Source organism: Zalophus californianus, chromosome 5, assembly GCF_009762305.2.
Source record: "Zalophus californianus isolate mZalCal1 chromosome 5, mZalCal1.pri.v2, whole genome shotgun sequence".
In the NCBI taxonomy this organism is placed as follows: Eukaryota; Metazoa; Chordata; class Mammalia; order Carnivora; family Otariidae; genus Zalophus; species Zalophus californianus.
In genome coordinates this window covers 35,362,864-35,385,142 of record NC_045599.1, presented here as the reverse complement: position 1 = coordinate 35,385,142, position 22,279 = coordinate 35,362,864, and the positions used below count along the sequence as shown (strand labels likewise).

General features: G+C 44.4%; 1 protein-coding gene across 10 annotated transcripts in view; it reads right to left on the bottom strand.

The window, feature by feature from the left end:
• The window catches only part of ARHGAP26 (Rho GTPase activating protein 26), a 449,937-nt gene that overhangs the window by 328,718 nt on the left and 98,940 nt on the right, over positions 1-22,279 (bottom strand). For all 10 annotated transcript variants that reach the window (XM_035727446.1, XM_035727450.1, XM_035727448.1 and 7 more), the window contains exons 2-4: positions 11,491-11,586; positions 9,932-9,993; positions 5,584-5,655 (exon numbers count right to left, since the gene is read on the bottom strand). In XM_035727446.1, the coding sequence (XP_035583339.1) occupies positions 5,584-5,655; positions 9,932-9,993; positions 11,491-11,586 (230 nt within the window). The remainder of the gene's footprint in view (positions 1-5,583; positions 5,656-9,931; positions 9,994-11,490; positions 11,587-22,279) is intronic.

Below are 22,279 nucleotides of genomic sequence, written 5' to 3'. Positions count from 1 at the left end.
AATCTTGTCAAGACCTCTGCTTGCTCAATTTCATAGCTTCACCATTCCCTCAGACCCAGAACAGTGGACAACCCAGCTCTTCCTACTCTTCAAATAATGTGCATTAAATCAAACCACCCCCGCCCCCAACAACAGGCCGATGGTTTTGAGTGTCTATCATAAAGGAACCAGTACAATGATAGAAACAAGGTAAATACCAGTATTTACTAGTGGCAAAGCCAGGACTCCATGTGCTGAGAACCTCAGTTGTGAAACAGAAATTTCTAGTTTCTAACTCCAAGGATGTTCAAGGGCAAAGAATGGAGCGAGGTTACCTATGAAGCTAATCCCAAAGCACTAAGACCTACTTAAAGCTTAAGTGGGACAAGTCTAGAATAAGGGCAGATCCAACTTAAACAGTGGTCAGAAAGTACTTAATATACAGACCTAATATTCCCGAGCACAACAGTAATACATGTGGGTCTTTAAAATGAGTAAAGATTCAGGCACATGGGTGGCTCAGTCGTTAAGCGTCTGCCTTCGGCTCAGGTCATGATCCTAGGGTCATGGGATCGAGCCCCGCACTGGGCTCCCTGCTCCGCGGGAAGCCTGCTTCTCCCTCTCCCACTGCCCCTGCTTGTGTTCCCTCTCTCGCTGTGTCTCTCTCTGTCAAATAAAATCTTTAAAAATAATAATAATAAAAATTTTAAAAATTTTAAAAATGAATAAAGATTCAAAAGAAAACAAGACAAACGTATTCACAGAAACATCATTTTTACTAACAAACAAACAAAAAAGCCAAAGCAACATCAGTGCCCAAAGATAGGGTTTGAGATAATTAAAGGGTGGGACATCTAATTTAATTAGGAAGGCTAGCTAGTCATATGGCAAGTTGCTCATAATGTAATGTGAAGTATTAATATGATACAAACTTGGTGCATCCTACACAGAGTGTAGCTACCTATAGACAAAGATTAAATGGAAAAATAAATGAGAATAATCGAGTTAAGGAAACAGGATAAGGGGTGATTTTCTTCCCATGTTTGGGAAATTTTTATTATCCCACATTAATAGCTTTCAAAATGAAAAATAACACAAATATTATAATACACTTAATAATCCCTGCTTTCCCACCAAGTCACTGAGTCATTGAGATTCTACTTTTATCTCCCATTTTACAGATAAGAAAACTTAGATCTAGGGAGGTTAACTTGTAAAAAGTCATAGAGAGTGACAGAGCTGGGATTTGAGGCTAGGGAGGCTGCCTCCAAAGCCCACCTCTCAATCATACCTGAGACATATGTTCGCGGGCAGTCTCTCTTTCCATCCACTTTCTAGTGGGGATGGCAAGCAATGGGGCTGGAAGACAGTGGACAGTGGCCTAATGAACACGACCAATTTCACTAAGTGAGCCCATCAATCTTACTCCTGACTCAGGTGGAACCCACAGAAACTATTTTTCTGCACTTCCGAGGCCTCGAAGAGGAGAAAAAATATTTGCAGCCAGATAAGGAGCTAAGAGACATCTCCATTCATTTCACACAGATGTAACAAGTAACCACTCTGTATCAGGCTCTTTTGGCCACTGGACAAGGCAGAAGTGGTCCCAAGCCTCATGGTGGTGATGTTCTAGTAGGACAAACACAAGTAACCAGGAAACAAATAATTATAGACAGCCACAAGTGCTATGAAGGAAATAAGGTGCAGTCAGAGATTCCACAGAGAGGGTACTCAAGAGAGGCCTCACTGGGTAGGAAGTGTGAGCTAAATAAGACCTGCTAATCATGTGAGGGACAGGGTGGACCCTTCTAGAGCACAAAAGCAGTAAATACAAATGCTCTGGGCTTAACACTGGGAAGCCTAAGTGGCGCAGAGGACAGGAATCACCGAGAAGCTCTCACTTGAAGCTCTGACAATCTCCTGCCACATCATAACTCCATTTATCTGGTCAACAGCAAAATTCTAAGCCTCTCAAAGTGGACGGAATCATCACATACCCTTTTTGGCTGACATGTATCCATTTCTACAAATCTGAATTTTGCTTGAAAAGACCACTTATATACAGGGACAACTCAACATGCAGAAGCGTGAGGCAAAAGGCTGAGGAGACATTACTCCTTCAAATTTGAGGAAGGGTACAGGCTAGACACTTGACTCAAGCAACTCTTTCCTTTATAAAAACCAGCAACTTTGAGCTAGGGCCCCAACTCCGCTTCATGCTCACAGAACCACTCCAGCAGCCTGTCAGCAAGCCCCAAGGAGAACCCTGTGCTGGAATGCCCCAGCTGGCCAGAGGTGAGAAAAGGCCAGCAAACATGAGTCACCGGCGTTCTGTGACTTTCTGGCAACTCGAGCTGCCACATTCCATGTTCAAGAGGATAGCCAGAGCTCAAGAGAAAGGGAAGCAGTTTCTGTCCTGAGAAACAAGACCTCAGGGGATAACTCTACTAAAGATTTAGATAATGTTCTTAAGTCGGGAGGGTGGTGCTAATGAGTTTAAATTCTCTACTCAGGTACAACATGGTGCTCGCCTTCCAGGGAATCCACTGGGGGCGCCTAAACGGACAAAGGACAGAATTAGGATTCTGGAAATGATTCCCAATTCTCCATGGACTGATTCTAAACAAATCACTACCCCTCTTCAGAACTGGGTTCCCTCATGTATTAAACTGAGGAGGACTCCATGAGGTGACTACTTAGGTTCCTTCCTCTTTCAGCTCAGAGAGTGTCTAACAAAGAATAAAAACAACCACCTCCTCGTAGGCCTATTAGGATAAAATGAGCTAAACCACAGACTGTTTAGTCTGGGCAGAGGGCCCAGCACACAGAAAATGCACAATAAAATTCGGTAATGATGACGATGATGGCAGTAGTGATGATGGCAGCCATCGTGGTGATAGTGGTCAAGAGGCCCATCATCTGAACGTACCTCCTCCTTACTGAGAACACCACTTCCTTCCCATGCCCAGTGTACCATAAAGGTAAGCCTTCATAGCACTTACCACAATTTGAAATGATGTTTATTTACATCTTTTTGTTTCACGTCGTTCTCCCTAGCCACACCACGAGCACAGTACATCTTCACTTGCTCGCCACCATAAACCAGTGTGTAGCATGGTGCCAGATGCAGAGCAGGCACTCACAGATTTTTTTTAAATGAATGAACTGTATGTACTGAATCTAACAGCTAACATAAAAAGACTATATGACAAATACTGTTCTAAGCACTTTATATGCATTTACTCATGTCTTTCTCATAAGAACTCTAGGAGGTCAATATTATCACTGGCCCTAGCCTACAGATCGGAAAACAGGTATGGAGAGGTTTGGCTGCTCCCCAACTTGGCATGCCAATGGCACAAGTGAGGTTGGGGCCCCGTCTTCACCACTAACTTCTTTACTTTCACCGTAGAGCCTGGCTCTCCAAATGCACCTCGGCTGGAGGAAAAACGAGTTCCCCTAAAGTCAGAATTCTGAACCTAGGGCCACAGTTATGCCAAGCTCCAAGGTCGCGCCCTACCACAGGACAGGTACACTAGCATCAGAATGCCCAGGAGTCCTCCTCCCTGGCAGCCTCCACCCCCAACACTAACTTCTGCTTCTTACAAGTAGCAACAGGTTGTTAGAGCAACCAAAGCCGCACCACAGTGGGAGGAAGGGTAATTTTAGCACCACACAGGCTGAGTTCAGAAACTTCCACTTGGCTGCTCAAGAGCCCTCTCTGGCTCTTAGCTATTCTTTAGTCTGCTGCCTAGACTGCCTGGTGAAGAGTTTGTTTCTTTGCTTTCTCTTAAATGTAGACAATACTAGGATATAAATGTGTGCATGTAGGGGGAAGGGGGGGAACCAGTACAGTGAAAAAAGGAAATGACACAGGAAGAACGAGGAGAAATCATCCAGAACATCATCACACTGTTCAAGAGGAATGAGAGATCAGAGTATGTATGAGAGGCAACATGTTTTGATAAGTGATGATTTTATTCAAATTCTTTCATACTCCTACTTCTCGCCTTCTACAGCCCCACCCCCACCCCACCCCCAGAAGAGTACCTGCTCCTGTCATCACGATCACTGGTATTACCCTAAACGAGCCCACTCAGACACCTGTTCCTCCCCCGTGGCAACTATGAGAATGCCCAAAACCAGGGCTGAGGGAAGAGGCCAGAGTGCGAAGCATCCGAGGTCAGAAGCAGAAAAGACTCTTGGAAAGAGGATTTGATAAGGAGGTCTATCTGCTCTGCTGCTGCCTCTAAGCTCCTCAGAATGCCCAGAGCCACTGTCATATGTTACCACGAGGAGGAAGCACAGGTCCCAAGGCCACTAAAGTGAAGGTCTGCTCCCTGGGCCTACAAATAGGAGAACCTGGGGACAGACACTCAATGGCAAATTCAAAGTCTTGGACAAACTCTTAGTGGAACAAGACTCCCTTTTAATTTTACATTCCTTAATCTCTGATACAAAACCCATGAGGTCTAATTTCTTCATAAATATAAAACATAAAATTGGCAGAAAGTGCTACAGGACTGGAAGAAAAATCTTTGCTATGGTCCGTCCTTCAAACTACAGTCAACCATCCCTCTGAAGAACCCTCACTGAACAGCACATCATCTTTTTCAGACCCTAACCATATTCATTTTCAGAAGCCCATGTGCTTCGGTGGGGACATGGGGCTGGGAGACAGATCCCACTTCATTACATTGCAGTTACCTTTTTCCCACCTACAGGCACCTACCTCTCAAGACCATTTCACAGCTGAGTAAAATCTAAACATGTCAGAGTGATGTTGCCCAAAGCTCCTTGCAGGTGGCACAAAGGACTGCAGCTGAAGGACTCACAGTTCCAGGAAAATAGGAAGAAAAATCTCGAAAATCCCTCTGCTTTCATTGATCCCAGTGCAAACACCTTCTCTGCAGGGGCCTCTAACACCCTACTAACAGCCAACCAGGGAGGGTTTCTTAGTGACTTCTCACAAGGCAGGGGAACCATGGAGAGTCAGTCTTTCAAAAATGAATAAGATCTCCTTTGCACTCTTTTCAAGGAAATTTCAGCAGCGAGTCAGCCACATTTCAGCCGCAGTCCCTCCCAGTCAGTGGTAACAAACCGGGACCTAGAAGTTGAAGCAGTCCTGCTTTTTGACACGCACCATGTAGAATGTGTATTTTTAAATTATTTGCTAACATCTTTTTAAACCAGGAAATTTCAAAGAAAACTCTGACTTCTGTTTCTCTTGAAAAATTTCAAGATCTGGCAACAAAGGGTGCATTTTCACTCAGCAAAAATGAGCTCAGAACAGGGTTGCCAGGCACTCAGGGCCCAGTTTGCAACCTCCTGGTCTATGCTCTGAGCCCTGGACCTCTTCAGTAAGTACAATTCTACCTTGTGCAAGCACAGATGTATCTACTAACACAAGGAGGCATGGTTTCTACCTTTGCATGATTTATAAACTAGCACAAAACGATTAGGTAACAAAATACTAGAATGTCTGCTCTGGGGTTGACCACTCAATCTTACTTCAGACACTTGTGAGTAACAGATGAGCCACTACATAAAATCAAAAAACAAGAATGCCCTGGAATCCAAGAACAAGGTTTAAGTAATTCTCACCTTGGCAGCCCCAATCTGCTCCTTTCGAAACTTCTCCAAGGGAGTGATGAGCACCTCGCTGGCATTCTCAATCTGGTGAGGAAAAACAAGGCAGGGGAGTGGGGTAGACACGTATACATAAAAGCAAATATCAGTTAAGAATTCTAGCAGTTCTGGCACAAAATGCCTCCCTGTGTCTCACTTTAAAATTTGAGTAAGCAGGGCGCCTGTGTGGCTCAGTCAGTTAAGCAACTGACTCTTGATTTAAGCTCAGGTCATGATCCCGGGGACCTGGGATCGAGCCCTGCACCGGGCTCCCTGCTCAGCAGGCAATTTGCTTCTCCCTCTTCCTCTAACCCTCCCCCCTGCTTTGCTCTTGCTAGCTTGCGCTAATGAATAAATTAAAATCTTAAAAATAATAAAAACGAGTACTTCTAAAAATGTAAGCGACCAGGTAAAGGCAGAGGGGAACTGGTGACCAGGATAGGATCTAAATTTCAGGTTCAGGTACATCTTGTGAATGCCCATTCACCCAAGCTATATTTAAGTAGAAATATTTTAGGTAGATCAACACTGAGTCTAGGTTAAGAACAAGAAACACCTTTGGACATGAGGTGGCATGAAAACCTGCCAAGCCTGACTTCGTGTATTCCTACCAGAACTGGACTAGAATCAGGACACCTGTGCCTCCAGACCGCTAGCTGCCTCTCAACTTCATCCCACCACTCACTCCAACAGGTCCTATATGCCAACCATATCATCACCGCCATGCACCTCAAATGCACAAAACTTGTCCCATTTCCAGGCTTTTGCATCTGGACATTCCCTCCCCAAATGCTCTCATGGACGACTCATTTCTTATTCTAATTGAGGTCTTGGCTTAAAGGTCACCTCTTTAAGAAAGCCTTCCATGATGACAAGCATAGTCCAAAGAAATTTCTCACCACCCCACCAAAGTGTTTTCTTCAGAAGATGTAAGCCAGCTAAAGTTTTCTAATTCGCTACTATACACACACACACATAGCACCATCTTATAAATGTTCACTTGCCTACCATTTTCCCCCAAACACAGAGGAGTGCTGAAACAAAGGAGCACTCAAATATTTTTCAATGACTAAATGAATGAATGAATGATTTCTTGACTAGCTGCCAACTGTGTGACCATAGGCAAAGTATTTAACCTCTCTGGGCTCTAATTTCCTCATCTGCCAAATGAGTAGGCTGGATTGTTCCAGCTCTAAGATTCTATGGTCTATTCTAAGGCAGTAAAATATCTTACAATCTTTCCTTTTAAGTCATTCACTGCTCACTTGTCGCTCAACTAATTATTTCAGGAATCTTGATACAACAAAGCATTATTTTTCTAAATCACATGCATATACACCACAATGAAACCAACAGAGTAAATGCCAGAAGCCAAAGATGGACACAGCCAAGAACTAACTGAGCAATGGGAGGAATAAAAGGTGGCAGGTCTCCAAATTCATTGCCATTTGCTTTTTTCTTAATTTTGAGAGCACTTATCTAGGAAGAGAGCATTTTAACATGTTTTGCAATGTTTAACTTGATTGATTTTTATTGATTGATGTTGCTTAATGGGCTCACTTGTTTAAGTCTTCCACAAATCAAGGATAAATCTCCGAAGCTCACAGTGGTGTGCTGAGCCCCTAAGCCACTGATTCTCAGCCTAAGCCGTATGTCAAGCTCACCTGGGAAGCTTCTCAAAATTCCAATGTCCAGGCTGCACTTCAAACCAATAAAATCAGAATCTCTGTACTTCATCCCAGGCATCAGTATATTTTAAACTCCCCAAGTTGTTCCAGTGGGCATCCATGATTGAGAATCTAGCCTTAAGGAGATGCTAAATACACAAAAGCAGTAACTACTCACCGGGGAACCAGGATGCCCAAGACCCTGTCCCAGTCCTCCTACTGCTTGCTATTTGCCTTCACAAGACCTCAGTTTTCCCATGTGGCCAATGAAAGACTATAGACAGTGAGATAAGATAATAAGGTTGTTCTGGGTCTAAGATTCCAGGACTGTGTAATTTACACTCAGTTCCAAGCACTATACGGATGGGACGGACACATGAAATGATTATCAGACACAATGTGGTAAATGGAGAATCAGAGACATGAACGGAATACTAAGAAACTACAAAGCACAGCCAAATATCCCAGGGAGTCAGAGAAGCCTTCCCAAAAAGGTGTGGTTTTGCAAAGCTGAGCTGAATTGATGAGGATGAGGAGGCAGGGAAGAGGCTTGCGATGGCTAGATACTCAGACGCACACAGCAGAAACTCAGTTCACTGACATTAATAATAAAATTGCAGAGGCAAGCTGAAGAGTATAATCCAGTCATTGTTCTCTTACCACGGGCCATAGCAATCTGCAGGGTATTCAGCGTGATTTGCTTACCACACCCCCACCCACAAATACTGACTCGGCCAAGAATCAGACTCAAAAGTATCACTTCCCTTTCTCGGGCAGTAGCACGTGCACAAACACACAAGCTTCCCCCTGCTTCCACCCACCACCAACCCTGCTGCAGCTACCAGCCTCCTGATTCTGCTTCAAGCACCCAAAAATGAGCAATCAAGGAAAACAGACACTGTTTCTGTCTCTCTGTGCAGGGCAGAAGGTGAGAGCTTCTGCTCTGTTGAGAATTTCAAAGAAATTCCCCCATTCTTCGGTTTAATACAAATTTGGGTTTGAATCCAGACTGTGATACTTTTTAACTATGTGATCTTCGGCATGTTAATTAACCATTCTAAACCTCAATATCTTTATCTAGACACTGGGATGATATAGGTACCACCTTGCCGAGTCACCATGGGGGTTAAAATTTAAAATGTGTGCATACGTAATATCTTGGTCGAGGCTATGGACTAAGCAGCATCTCCTCAAAATTTATATGGGGAAGCCCTAACCTCTATTAATTAAACAAAGAGGCCATTAGACGTAGATGGCTCTAATGCTCTAGCAGCCTACATAAGCCGACCAAAACCCAAGGCTGTAAATCTCTCAAGGTTAAGAAATGGAAACAACTAGGCTTTCCCAAATAAGGCAACAGCCTGAGATACAGCCAATCAAATAATTTCCTTGCTACTTCCATATGTTCTCTATAAAAGTCTTTGCCCTACAGTTCTGTTAGTAGAGCTTTCCTAAAGATTTCCAGTTTGGTACTGTCCAATCTGAACCAATTTTTGTTCAAATAAAGTTTTAAAGATACGTCTCATTTTATCATTTAATACCCCAGCGTGACACTATCTGGAGATGAAGCCTTGGGAAGATAATTAGGTCATGAGGGTTGAATCCTCACAATGGGATAAATGCCCTTCTAAGCCAAGACTGAAGAACCATTCTGCCCCCTTTCTCTCCCATTTAAGGACACAGCAAGAAGGTGACCATGTGCAAGCCAGGAAAAGGGTCCTCACCAGGAACCAAATCAGTTGGTTCCTTGATCTTGGACTACCCAGTCTCCACAACTGTGAGAAATCAATATTTGTTGTGTAAGCCATCTAGCCCATGGTATTTTGGTATGGCAGTCTAAGCATATTAAGACAGTAGACTTAGTCTCAAATGATCAGTTTTAGCATGGGAAGAGGGGAAAAATACTGATAGACTCTTCCTAGGCCCCTGTAGCACCATTAGCTTAGGGACAAGCCTTCCTGGGGACAAATCAGCATGCAGCCAGCAGGGGGATTTCAAATCAGGCTCCATTCTTGGTATCTCAGGGATAAGGAGAGGATGCAAAGAACTTGTGGATGCGGAATCCCTCATCTGTTGATGCTTAGCCACATCAGAATTAGAATACAGAAGGTATCTTTTAAGAACCTGAGGATCAGCATTTGATTCTTGATTTTGCACAGTGCCTCCCTTTGAAGAACCTCTTGTAATTATCATCATTTACTACATGCCCACTTACTGGGTGCATGCTAGAGGGCAGGCACTGGGTTAGCCATTTCCGAATAAAGAGTGAAGAAGTGCCCTTCAAAAGCTCTTGGGTAAACTTACTAAAATGAGGAAAGCAGGGAGCACAGTATGACACGTTCATTCCCACTCTGCCTGTAGGGAATTGGAGGCTCCCAAAGTTAACTAATTCAAAAGATCCACCCATAAGTCATACCTTACAGGTGCACCTTACAGTGAATCTTTGGGAGGCCAACAACGTGGTTCTAACGTTATCGACAGTAATCCCTTAACATTTGCAAAATGTTTCCAACCCTGCAAAGATGAGAAGATGAGGCGTGTTCAAGAGCTCAAAACACTCAGGTGGTAGAGGCTGGACTCAAACCCAGTTCTTCTGACAACAAATCTCTTGACATGACAACACTGTATGGGAGCAAGAGCAGCCCAGCCATACTCACCATCCGTATCCGCTCATCTTCAAGATTCCTGAGGACAGTGGCAAACTCCTGCAAAGACCTTGCTGGAAAAGAGAAAGTATCATGAAAGGGACAGAGAAATGGGCCTTTGGGAGCCTTCCAGGTATAGCTATTATGTTATGGATTGAAATCCCTTGGCACATGCAAAATCCTAAAGTCAATTGCTTCCCAAGGCTCTCCTTATCTTTTAATCATTAACCATCCAGGATGACCCCCGAATGAAGGTTAATTTCACCTGGCACTCTAGTTGGGAAAGGATTTCCTTCAAGGACCTGTCTGTTCCTGAGACTACCCAGGACTGATGAGGTGCTGGCCAGCTTCCAGACCATAGGCTGAAAAGGGCAGAGTTCTGCTTGGGAGTTGAAGGATTTCCTGCCCAGGATTTGACCTCTTCAACCGTGGCTGTGGGACTGTGTCAGAAATCAACCTTTCCTCTGGTATCACAACTACACCAATATAGCTCGCAACAGAAGCCACATCAAGCCACCTATTAATATAATGCAGCCTGCAGCATGGTGGTCAGACACGGAGAGTCCCCACTAGAATTATTCCCAAAGGCAAAAGGCAGTAAGTCCGGTAGCCCTGAGGATATTCAGAACATACATGTAATGTTGGGGAGCTCCAGGAGTGACTACAGTGATGCATTTTCATTGCTCTCAGCTATCTCCCAGCTGCCTTCCCTCACCCCCAGATCCTGGCACTCTGTGTAACAACAGGGATTCAATAAGCATATGACAACTTTTTCAATCCTTGCTCACCCCTGGAGCTAACCAAGATGCCCAATGTATGAAGAGTCGAGGGCAATGACTAGACCCTGCCAGACACAGGTGTCTTGACCCTGCAAATCCTCTGTGCTCAGCATTGCCTACAAGAGACAGAAGGTAATAGTGAAAAGAAAAGCAGCACAGCAATCAACAGTAACCCCACCCTCAGCCTCTGGTTAAGGAAAGGCAGAGCGGAGCTGGACACCAAGCTCTTCTGTCCATCTGAAGGCAGCCGCAGCAACGTAGCTCCAGCTGACAACTGCCAGGCCTGAATGTGGGGCCAGCTGATCAGATCCTCCAATTTTCAAAGAGATGGAAAACCAGAACTTTACATAAATTCAATTTACATGTTAATTCGATTTTAAAAAATGAGTGCCAAAGAAAACATGGTTGTATTCTGATTTCAGCCCACAAACCATCATTTGCAACCTGTAAATCTTCCCTCATCTACCTGTCTTCTGTTCTTGCTCTCAGTTCTGTAGTACTTGGGCAAAGAAAAGTCACAAAAACAGCCAGAAGCAAAACATTACAGGAGGCTGGAGAGAAGAACTCACTGCAAACCTTCAAGCTGCCTCCTACAGGCCCAAGGGAGAGAGAGGCAGTCTCAGAACTCTGAGGAAAAGCCTAGAATAGTCCCTCACTTCACTCTGCCCCCTCCACTGTTGGTGTGGACTTAATTTATGACACTTAGTACTTCCTCTCACAGGAAACAGGCTCAGCAAGGACGGTGACAGTTATGATAAACAGTGACTCAGCAGACACACGGTTAAGACTTACCTATACACATTTCATCATCTGTTTCTGCATCTCCTATGCACTGAAATTTGAATTCATTTAAGGAATCGGCAAATTTCCTCTTCGCCAAAGACAAATCTAGCAAGAAAAAGAGTAAAAAATATGAATTACTGACGTAAATTGATTTTCATATTTGCTGAACGTTTTAGTCCTACTAATGCAGCAGCTAGATTTGTTCCTGAGGCTATTTCAAACACAATGTAAATTCAAAATACTGAACATCTGCTTCTAACCTGAAATTCTGACTGGCTTGAAAAGTTACTATTTCTGTTACTTTGCTTTAACCATTCCGGTCCCAGTTCTAATTCCTCAAGCCACACAGTGAGTCCAATCATGTACGTTTGTCACAGGTGGGAATCCAGGAGGAAGCGTGGGTCAGAGCAGATCTCAGTATCCACAACCCTGTGGGTCAGCCCTGCCACCGACCTCCCATGTGGTCCGGCATTAGGTAGGGAGCGGGAAGAAAGGGCATGGAAGTGCCCCATTCCACGGCACAGGAGCTCCTCGACTCTTTATTCTGATTCAAGCACACGTGAGGCCGAGTTCTCACAACCCTCTGTTTCCCTCATGAGGAGAGTGACCAGCCAGCCTGACAAATTTCCATCTGAACCATTTCCCTGGGTCATCGCGTTCCCCGCTGCCACAAGAACAAAGCCCTGGCAATGTTCTGAGTTGGGGTAAAAACACACCCCACATATGTCATCTATAAAGAAAGCTCTTGGAAACCCTTGTCAAATTTAAAAAATAAGCTTTCATCTAAGGCCATATTAAAAGCCAATGATCCCTCCTGAACCCTCAGCTTCTGTTAAGGGTATAAAACCGCCCAGGTACCTTTAAGTGGCCTGACAGACACAGCTGCTCAGTACAAATGTGCTTAACTTAATTCCACGTGCAGCCTTCCTGCAGATTAGGCTAATCATTCAAATTACCCTCATAGATGTTTCCCTTATTGAAGGGGAAATGGTATTATGTCCAATTCCCAGAGGAGGGAAATAGGAGGCATAACTGGCAACCTGCACTGGCTTTAATGAGATAGGGGGAGGAGGTTGGGAGGATTCTGGTTTCACAGACCAACATAATCTAATGGAACAAAAGCATCCATGGTCTTCCGCTCTTCTCTTTTTTAGTTCCCAGATCTGTTCCTTAAAGTGAGGGGTCATGTTTTTTTTCCACCTTTTGGTTTTATTTGTTTCCTCTCTGTGTACCTGGCAGCGCATCCTGCTCAGTGCATGCTGAATAATGTATGTGTGGAGGGGGGTGTACAAGTTCAACCGCCGGCGTGCAGCTCGCCAATCCCAGAGCTTATCCCAAGCAGCAGCTGCCATGCAAGAGCCCAGCTAAGCAGTCCTTCTGCTCTCAGGTCTGGGGCTCAGGGTTACCACACAGACAGCAGGGGCTCCTGTTCGGAGACCACCCTCCTACAGGCTCGGATGACGTGAATCCCAAGATAGCATGGCTTATGCAAGGCCCTCTGCTCTACACCAAAAGAGGAAGACACTTGAAGTGGAGAAGAAGAACCCAGGAGCCACCAGCGAATAGTCTCTGGTCTCTCCCTGGTTCAGTCACTTTAATGCAATGGTCCTTGGCAAAAAGTCCAAAAATGCTGGCAGAGGAATCAGCCGTCTCCTAAAACTGGCCGACCCACGCAGAGGATCTCCCTAAGAATACAAATCACTCCCTGGCAAGTCAAGAAAGAAACTGATTCATCTCAAAGTCAGAACACTGTGGGGAGGAAAGACAGCAGGCCACAGGCAGGATAAGGTAAAGGAAGAATCACCTTTCAGAGTGGAAGACAAAGCCCCCAAGAAGGCCAAAGAGTATCAGGTATACAATGTGGGCATGGCTGTGCTCGGTCTCATTGGAGTCACAATGTCTTCTGATCAGAACTCACAAAGAAAGGCTTGAGCCAAGAATAAGACTAGAGTTGCTCCTCTATCCACCTAACAATCCTCTATGCCTCCCCCCTAGGCAAGAAAGACTCAAGCTGGACAAGCATCTCCACACAGTGGAAGAAAGGTGAAACATAAGGCAGGCTTTGGGAAACCTCCCAACACGCACCCGAGAAGCGGTGCTGCCAGGAGCAGCTCTCAATGAGGATCCAGGAATGGCTAATAATGCACAACGGGGCCTTTGTGGGGCCTTTTCATAGGAGGACCCATTTAACCTGGAGCAGGTCTATTAGCTTATGACCAGAAAGTAACCTTATTTCATTGTCGAGTGACACACAGCACACCCCACCACAACACAAACCTGAGAAGCCATGTGGGCCCCACAAAGCTGATAAGGAGGCCTCTCCCCTTGACAATAGAATTAGGTAGTGAGTACTGGTCTGAAGTCCATGCTGGGTTGTAGGCCAGTGAGCACAGCTAGATAGACTAAAAATCCCAATTATTGGAATCTGAAAAGAAATTCACCATGGGCTTGAATGGCTCATGTCTGAGGGAGAAATCTTGGTAAAGGTGTAGGGGGACACTGGGTATTTTGCTTGTTCAGCATCCACTCCCCAGTCTTTGGATCAGCGGCTAAAGCTTGCTTTATTTTTTTTTAAAGATTTTATTTATTTATTTATTTATCAGAGAGAGAGCACAAGCAGGGGGAGAGGCAGGCAGAGGGAGAAGCAGGCTCCCCGCTGAGCAAGGAGCCCGATGTGGGACTCGATCCCAGGACGCCGGGATCATGACCTGAGCCAAAGGCAGATGCTTAACTGACTGAGCCACCCAGGTGTCCCTCAAGCTTGCTTTGAAGAACCTCCCCCTTTATACGTGCCTTGCATGGGGTCCTGGTTGTAGGCTGATCAGCCCCTTCCCCAGCCCCTTGCCCTCACCCCAACCTCACCTGGCTCCTGTGTTCAAATTTCAGCTCCACCATTTCCTAGAAGTGTAACTAACCTAGGTTAGGCCTAACTTCTTAGTCACCTCACCTGACATAAGTTGTCAGCCCCACCTAACCCATTAGATTGTCAAGAGACCCAGGGAGATCCACTACACAAGCACTCTGTACACTGTAAGCTTCAGTTCTAGGCAAGGCTGGGTTATTCTTCCCTAACGTGTGAATCCTGCAATGACAGTAAGCAGGACTACCTGTGTTGAGAACTCAGCTAAGTTAGAGGAGTGACATAAAGGCACACAGCTCAAACATGGGGATCTAGGACTCTATCAGCTCTTGGGAGCCAAGATCCTTGTAGCATGTGGATACACCATGATGCCTCACCCTGTTAAGATAAAACCCTCTCGGGGCGCCTGGGTGGCTCAGTTGGTTAAACCGCTGCCTTCAGCTCAGGTCATGATCCCAGGGTCCTGGGATCGAGCCCCACATCGGGCTCCCTGCTCAGCGGGAAGCCTGCTTCTCCCTCTGCCTGCCGCTCCCCCTGCTTGGGTTCTCTCCCTCTCTCTCCCTCTCTCTCTCTCTCTCTCTCTCTCTCTCTCTCTCGCTATCTCTCTCTGTGTGTCAAATAAATAAATAAAATCTTTAAAAAAAAAAAAAAAGATAAAACCCTCTCTGTTACTTGGGACAATGGAGAAGACACCAAAAAGATCACCTAAAACACACTGATTCTTGTCTACTTCAACCCAAAACGACCAATAGAATCTTACATAGACGATCAGCTCTGCCATGCAGCTACGGGGGGACCTCTTTCTGGAGCTTTCACTGTGATGCAACAGGAATCTAACATGCACACAACCAGTAAGAGGAGTGGAGAAAGCAGAGAGGCTGGTACCGGCGCTGAGGGCATGCCAAGCTTCATGACACCCTGCTCATATAACCCCACTGTTTCGTGTTCAGTGCAAGATACACCAAGGCGCCAAAGGTCAATGATATTTACTGTGCAGAAATATCTGTTGCTAGAAAGGCAGAATGCCGGCCAGGACAGACAGACAGTCGTAACTGGCAGCTTCTGGGGAGGACAAGTATTTGCCTTACAGAATTAAGTCTCTTCTGGGTGAGGAGACCAGGCAGCTAAGGGACACAGAAGCAACGAGAAGTCTGGGTCTTGAGGCACCGCTCTCAAAGGTGTCTGTGACTAGGGGAACACAGGGAAGTGCCCTTCTCCTCCCGCGGATGCCATGCTCTTGCCTCCCCGGATATTCATCTGCACAGAGTGTTAAGAGAACTTAACCTAAGTACTAATTCTTTTTTCAGCAAAAGAAGGTTGAAACTTTTTTTTTTAAGTTAGGATCTACCTTCAGTTACACAAGTTTTACCTCAGTACCACAAGTCAAACCATTCCCATTTTCTCCTTGGGGAAAATTTAACATCCACGTGCACACAAAAACACACCATGATGAAGGACTTGAGGTAACCTTACCATTACATTTATTTCAGTGCATCTATTACCTTTCTTTGACCTCTAAAGTTACCAGAACTGTATATAACTATCCATAAAATTTTTTACTCCTTGGTCACATCTCCCTGGATGTAGAAACTGATTACAGTTATTGAAGTCCACCTGCCAAGGTAAGTATTTGCGACAAGAATGGCCTGTTGGCTGCTTAAAGCACAAACACTGAAGTCCTCAGGCCTCGCTAATCTCTCCCTTCTCTGAAAGCCAATTACACTTACTCTATGTGCCTGATCACCTTGTATTTGGAATGATTCCAGAACCATGCATGAGTGGTTCCTTGGCATAATGCACAGTAAGTGCCTGAGATAAGCCTGGACAAGGCGGCCCTCAAGACATGTTGTACTGATCTGACTGGGCAGAGCAACAGATGTTGGCTTATAGGTGGGATATCTGAGATGGCCCAATAAGAGGACCCACAGTGAGGGCTGAGAGGTGGACATGAGTCCCCAAGACTGCAGCTTTGCCGCAACTCCCATTCTCAGGTAAACTTACCACTCTCTAAACCAAATTCTCTCTCCTCTCCTACCCTCTCAAAAATGGGCCAACCAAGGACCTCTTCCTGCATCCCCAGTTTGGCAAAGAGCGCCACCATCTGTCTTGCCACATAAGTCAAAGTCACACACCAAAGTATTGCCCCTGGTAGCACAGTGTCCTTCCCAAGTGTGTCTGTTTTGCCTCCTAAGCATCTCAGTTCTATTCACTCTTCCCCATCACCATCAGCAACTCCTAAGTCAAATGCCCTCATGTGCCTGGGTAACTGCACAAATGCCTCTGCTCTGGTCCCCCATACCCATTTTTGTTCTTCCAATCAGTTCTCCCCCCAGTCATGTCAGCTCCAATAGTGAATCCTGCGATGGGTTCCCAGAGTTCTAAAAACCAAGACCAAAGTCCCTCCCAAAATCTGAGAAGACTTGCAGGACCTGGGCCCCCAACTCCCTTTCTGGGTTCTGCCAGCTCCTTGAACGTCCTGCCCATACCTGCAGCCCTTAGCTCAGAAGTTCAGTCCTCCAAAAAGCCTGCCCTGACTTCTGTAACCAGGCCAAGCCTTACCCTACCTTCACTCTAAGTCCTATGCACCTCCTTTGTGTGTGTGTGTGTGTGTGTGTGTGTGTGTGTGTGTGTGTGTGTGTCTCCTTCTTCATGGCAATTTTATATTGTTCGGCTCGTAATTCTATTAGTACCTCCCCAACTAGTAAATTCCTTAAGGGTAAGGATTGTGTCTCTTCATGCTCACCACTATGTCCTCACAAGCTAGCACATCACCTGGCTGAGAGCAGGAGTAACAGAAAGAACAAAGGGGGAGGGGGAGTTGGGCACTCTACTAGTTCACTGCACTCATCAAAGGTGAAATTCCTGATTATATAATTCAGAGATGAAAAAAAGCTGATTAGATATATATTAGGAGAAACTTCAAACTTGGATAAGTCTGGCTGAAGCTTGTATATATAGGAATATGCTTTCTGTTAACATAAAACCACCTCCCCTAATGTTGTCTGTTGAGGAAGATTCCCACAGAGCTGCAGAGAGTCACCAGCAGACACATGAAGTAAAACCTTCCCTATAACCAAGAAACCAGGAGAAATGGGCTATAAACATGTCTGGTGTTGGCCACAACCATGTGTGCCCTTTCAGCTCAGCCTGTCCTGTCCCCAAGCCAGGAGCTAAAACAGATGAAGGTAGAGGTCCAGAGACACTTCTCTTTCTCCCCATACCCGGAAAAGCTGAAAACATATCCTATCAGAAACCGTGCTTGGGGACAGGCATTTCCCAGTCTGCGTGTGGCATTTTAAACTTAGTGCCACTGCTTAACTCTAAGAAAAGCAAGTGATGTTCCTTTGTTTGTTCTACAGCCTGAAACCCTGCACTTCAGGAGCAGAAAGAGACAGTGTTCAGATCCTACACAAAATACCCCCATAGCATTCTAGTTTCTGTGATGCAGTCTTCCCTGTGGCCACTAGGTGGCGATGGACTGTACCAAAGAAAGGGTGCTAATAAACCAAGGAGAAACGACAAAGTCAGCCTCAAATGTAGTGCTGGGCACAGATCATGTCCTACTGATGAAGACACCCAGAGGAGAAGGGAAATGTCCAGTGGGCACTCAATCAGCAATGCAGGGAGAGTCCCTGGCATCCATGGGGGAAGAAATGCCCTAATACATTCAGAGGACCCTTGTTCATCTTACCCGTTCAAGCCTGAGACGGAAGGGAAGGGCTAGAGGGATGAAGTCACCACCAGCATGTCTCTTACATTCTTTCAGATCTGGCTGGAACAGACTCAGAAAACTGCTCATGTCACCAGAGGATGATATGCCCAACAGTCATATCAACCACCACTTCATATACATTCTGATTATTCATCCATGTGCTTTTCCAGAGGCCATTTCCCTAAAATTCTATTTCCTAAATGAGGCCATAGTCAACACAGACTCTGGAGAATTTGTTTTTCCAACCAGAGCACTAAGGCTAATGAAATTTTCAGAGTTGATTTTTAAAATGAAATTCAATAGAAGAAAAGGGGCTTCACCCTTTTCCAGATAAGGTTTCTAATTCTATCTACATGGAAACATCCTTCCAGAATAACATGGGAGACCCACACTCGTCTTTGTCTACATCAAAATAAGTGTAAATACATGATGCATTCGTTTATGGGGTACTTACTATGTAATATGTACCTACTAAGTACTTTAATTCATTTTGTCCTCATAATCATCCTACAAGTAGGAATTATTATTTCCATTTTGCAGATGGGGAAACAGATTCAGAGATTAAATAACATGCCATGGTCACATAGCTAATGAATGGTAGTATAAGAAACCTGGTCCCTCTGACTCCAAAACTCTTAACTACTATACTCTATGGCCTAACCTTCTCAAATATTTGAGACTCTTCTATCAATGTACTCAAAGAAATAAAAGAATGATACAGATACATTTCATATCCTTTAGGAGAATGTAATTCAGAAGGACCCCTTCATCTGTGTACAGTAAGTCCTCCCTTACCTGGGGTTTCAGTTGCCTGCCATCCCCCTCAGCCTATAAGCATATGACTCTCCTGACTTAATGTCAGAAGGTCAGTAGTAACCTAATGCTATGTCACAATGCCTACGTCATTCACTTCATGTCACCTCGTCACGTAGGCATTTTATCATCTCACATCATCACAAGAAGGGTGAGTACAATAAGGTATTTTGAGAGACATTCCACATTCACATAACTTTTATCACAGTTATTGTTTTAACTGTTCTACTGTATTTGTAATTATTGTTGTTAATATCTCACTGTGCCTAATTTATAAATTAAACGTTATCATTGGTATATATGTGTATATACCTAGTACAGGGCTATAATCTAAGTATGGGGCGGGAAAACATAGTATATACAGGTTGCAGTGCTATCTGTGGTTTCAAGGCATCCACTGGGGATCTTGGAACATACCCCTTGCGGATAGGGGGATGAACTTATAAACTAAGGTAAAACAGGCTACAGCAATCAAAGTAGGAAAAAAAAAACTACAGAAGTGCAAGCAGGATATTATTCCAGTTAGGACCATTGGCAGAATCCTCCCAGAAAAAAAAGAATAGGGAGTAGCATTTGAAAAGAGCCTTAAAAGTTCAGTAGTTCAGTATAATTTGGATTTGTAGAAATCAGAGGAGGTGCAGGGTAGGGTAAACAGGCATGGGAAGGTATTCTAGAAGTAGCAACAAGAAGCAAAGAGATGCAAAAGCAGAGGACCCAAGGTCAAACAGCAGGCAGTTGCTTGATGGAAAAAAGGTAAGACTAGGAAAAGGGGTTAGAATCATGGGAGGACTGGAATGCCAAGCTAAGGAATTTAGACTTCATCCCTAAAGAAATGGTAACCATATTTTTATAAAGAACACAGATAAGATCAACTTAAAGATTAATTATGACTTTTACTAAGGAGCTGGACCAGAACTTCATTTTAGGACTTCTACTCTGACTTCCCATCCTGCTTCACTGCCAAAAACATACAACCACAGTCAAAGGGCTTTCTCCTTGTGGGATGACCAGATGGCAGAGGACACCTCTCAACCTTGACACTGGGTACAAAGACCACAGGTCAGCCAGAGATAATGAGAAAATGAGGGATTCAGAGAACCTCTGCTCCCTACTGAAAACTCCAAGTTCATATCTGGATTATGAGGGCCCAGTAGTACCCCCACTACAGACAGGTAATAATATACAAAGATATATACTAAGACAACTGTATATCCAAAGTGCTACATTAGCTGTTCTTCTTAAGAACACAGGGAGCTTAAGTCCTAGGACGTGATCTTTTATGAAGGAAGTCCAGACTAGCTTATTGTCACATAATAGGTACTCAAAAAACATTTGCTCATCAAGGACCAATATGTTAAATGATTAAGTCAGCATCAGACCTATAATGAAAACTCAAGCCTGAAAGAGCCCAGGCCTAAATGTGCATTGCTCAGTCCTGACACATAGCAGAGAGCAAGGATACAGAGAACTGAGGGACTGGATTCAGAACAATTACATTTGCATAAAGCTCCAAGACCTTCTAAGACAGTGGGTCAGTACAAGAAAAACTCCCTCTAGGGAAACAATGGTGATTTGCTTGGTTAAAACAAAGAACCCCATTTTAAGAGGGACTGATCAAGTGAAAGAGCAAAAAAGAAAGGGTATTTCCATGCAGTTCAAGTGTAAACGTCTCTCTCTCTCTCTCTCTCTCTCTCTCACACACACACACACACACACACACATTTAGTCTAGGTCAATTCAGAAGAGTATGAGGTGTGTGGACTCACAAACATGGATTCAAACCCTGGATCTGCCAATTACCAGCTCTAGGACTGGGCAAATGGCTCAACCTTTCCAAGAGTCTCTGTCACGAACAAGTACCTCACAGGCTTGTTGTGGGAATTAAAAAGGAAGAAAAAACAATGTGAGCAGAACACAGGGTTGCCTAGATGCTGGTTTTCTTTCCTTCCCACAGGCACAGGTTGAACACACACTGGAGACAAGAGAATCAACAAAATGAGAATCATAATTAGCTTTAAGAATTAAGGAATTTCTGTCTCATCAATTCACCTAACTTACCAAATACAGGTATCCCATTTTTCTGAAGTTCGACTTACACTACTTCACTTTAACAAAGTATGTCCCTTAGTACCTATTTTCACTAACCAAAAGAGATCCAAAAAGAATTTTCCATTCCCGTGGAAAGGGAAAACAGTGTTCAGTGTTCATGGTGCAGTGAGCTGTGCGTGGAGCACCTAGAGCAGCCATAGCTTTCAACTGCGTCTGTGAGCATCTGTGTTTTATCTCAATTTATTTTGTGCATCCATTAGCAAGACATGTCCTAAAGTACCCAAAAAGCCTGAGAGAAGTTATTTTGGGGTTCCAGGGATGCTTGAAAATTTTTCCATGTAAATTAATAGTAAGAGCTTCTTCACTGTATCCCATTCTAGCTTAGGAAAGGTTTCACTGGAACACTCTACTTGTGGATAGTGGGGTAAACCTGTTGCCTCCTTCTAATGAACTAGCTACTGAAAATACATTTGAGTCCTTAAAGATTTTCCTCAGATGCTTAGAAAACTCTAACATACCTACAGAATTAAAATTTCTTTTTACCCCTTGCAGATGAAAGGAAAAGCAAAAACCCTGGACGAAATAACAGTATTTTTTAGCTGAACAGTAACTCAAAGTAGTGTGCATGTCTTCTTGCAAAGTTTATTAGCCTAAGTGGTGCCTCTTATATGAACTGAGGCTAAGAATGATATCATGAAATCCTTCTTGTCCACTGAGTGGGGAAGGAGGCCAGCCCCCAGCAAAAAAGAATCAGAATGCTAACAAGACATCCAAGATAAAGGGACTTGATAGGATGCATGGACCTGAAGCGCCTAACTTCCTGAGAAAGTGGTACATGTGTTTCACTCCTCAAAAATAGGCACACTTAAGAAAAGGCGGTAAGGGTTAAGAAGAGACCACAGGAATCAGAGCAAAGGTCTGCAGGAAGATCAGGTCACACTAGAACTTAAAGACCAGAGGGTCTAGATGGGGCAGAGCTAGAACCCAGGCAGAGAATGGTGAGCTTCCTCTAGCTCGACACCACTGCACTACTATTATGCTCAACACAGAAGAGAGGAGCAGTATGAGGGAGGGATCACCAAGCTGATCCTGGCTTGGGCCTCAAGACTTAGCTTCTGCTTCTAGAATGTCTGACCATCTTAGAGCAGTGCTTCTCAAACTTTAACATGCACCCCAAACCAGGTCATCTTGTTAAAATGCTGATTCCGATTCAGTAGGCCTGGGAGTATACATTTCAAACAAGTTTTCAGGTGATACCAATGTTGCTAGTCCAGGCATCAACACTCTCCAAGTCAAGGTCTGGGATTCCCAACAGAGACCCTGAGAGTCAAGATCACAGCATTTTTCTCCTTCCAAGCCCAGCA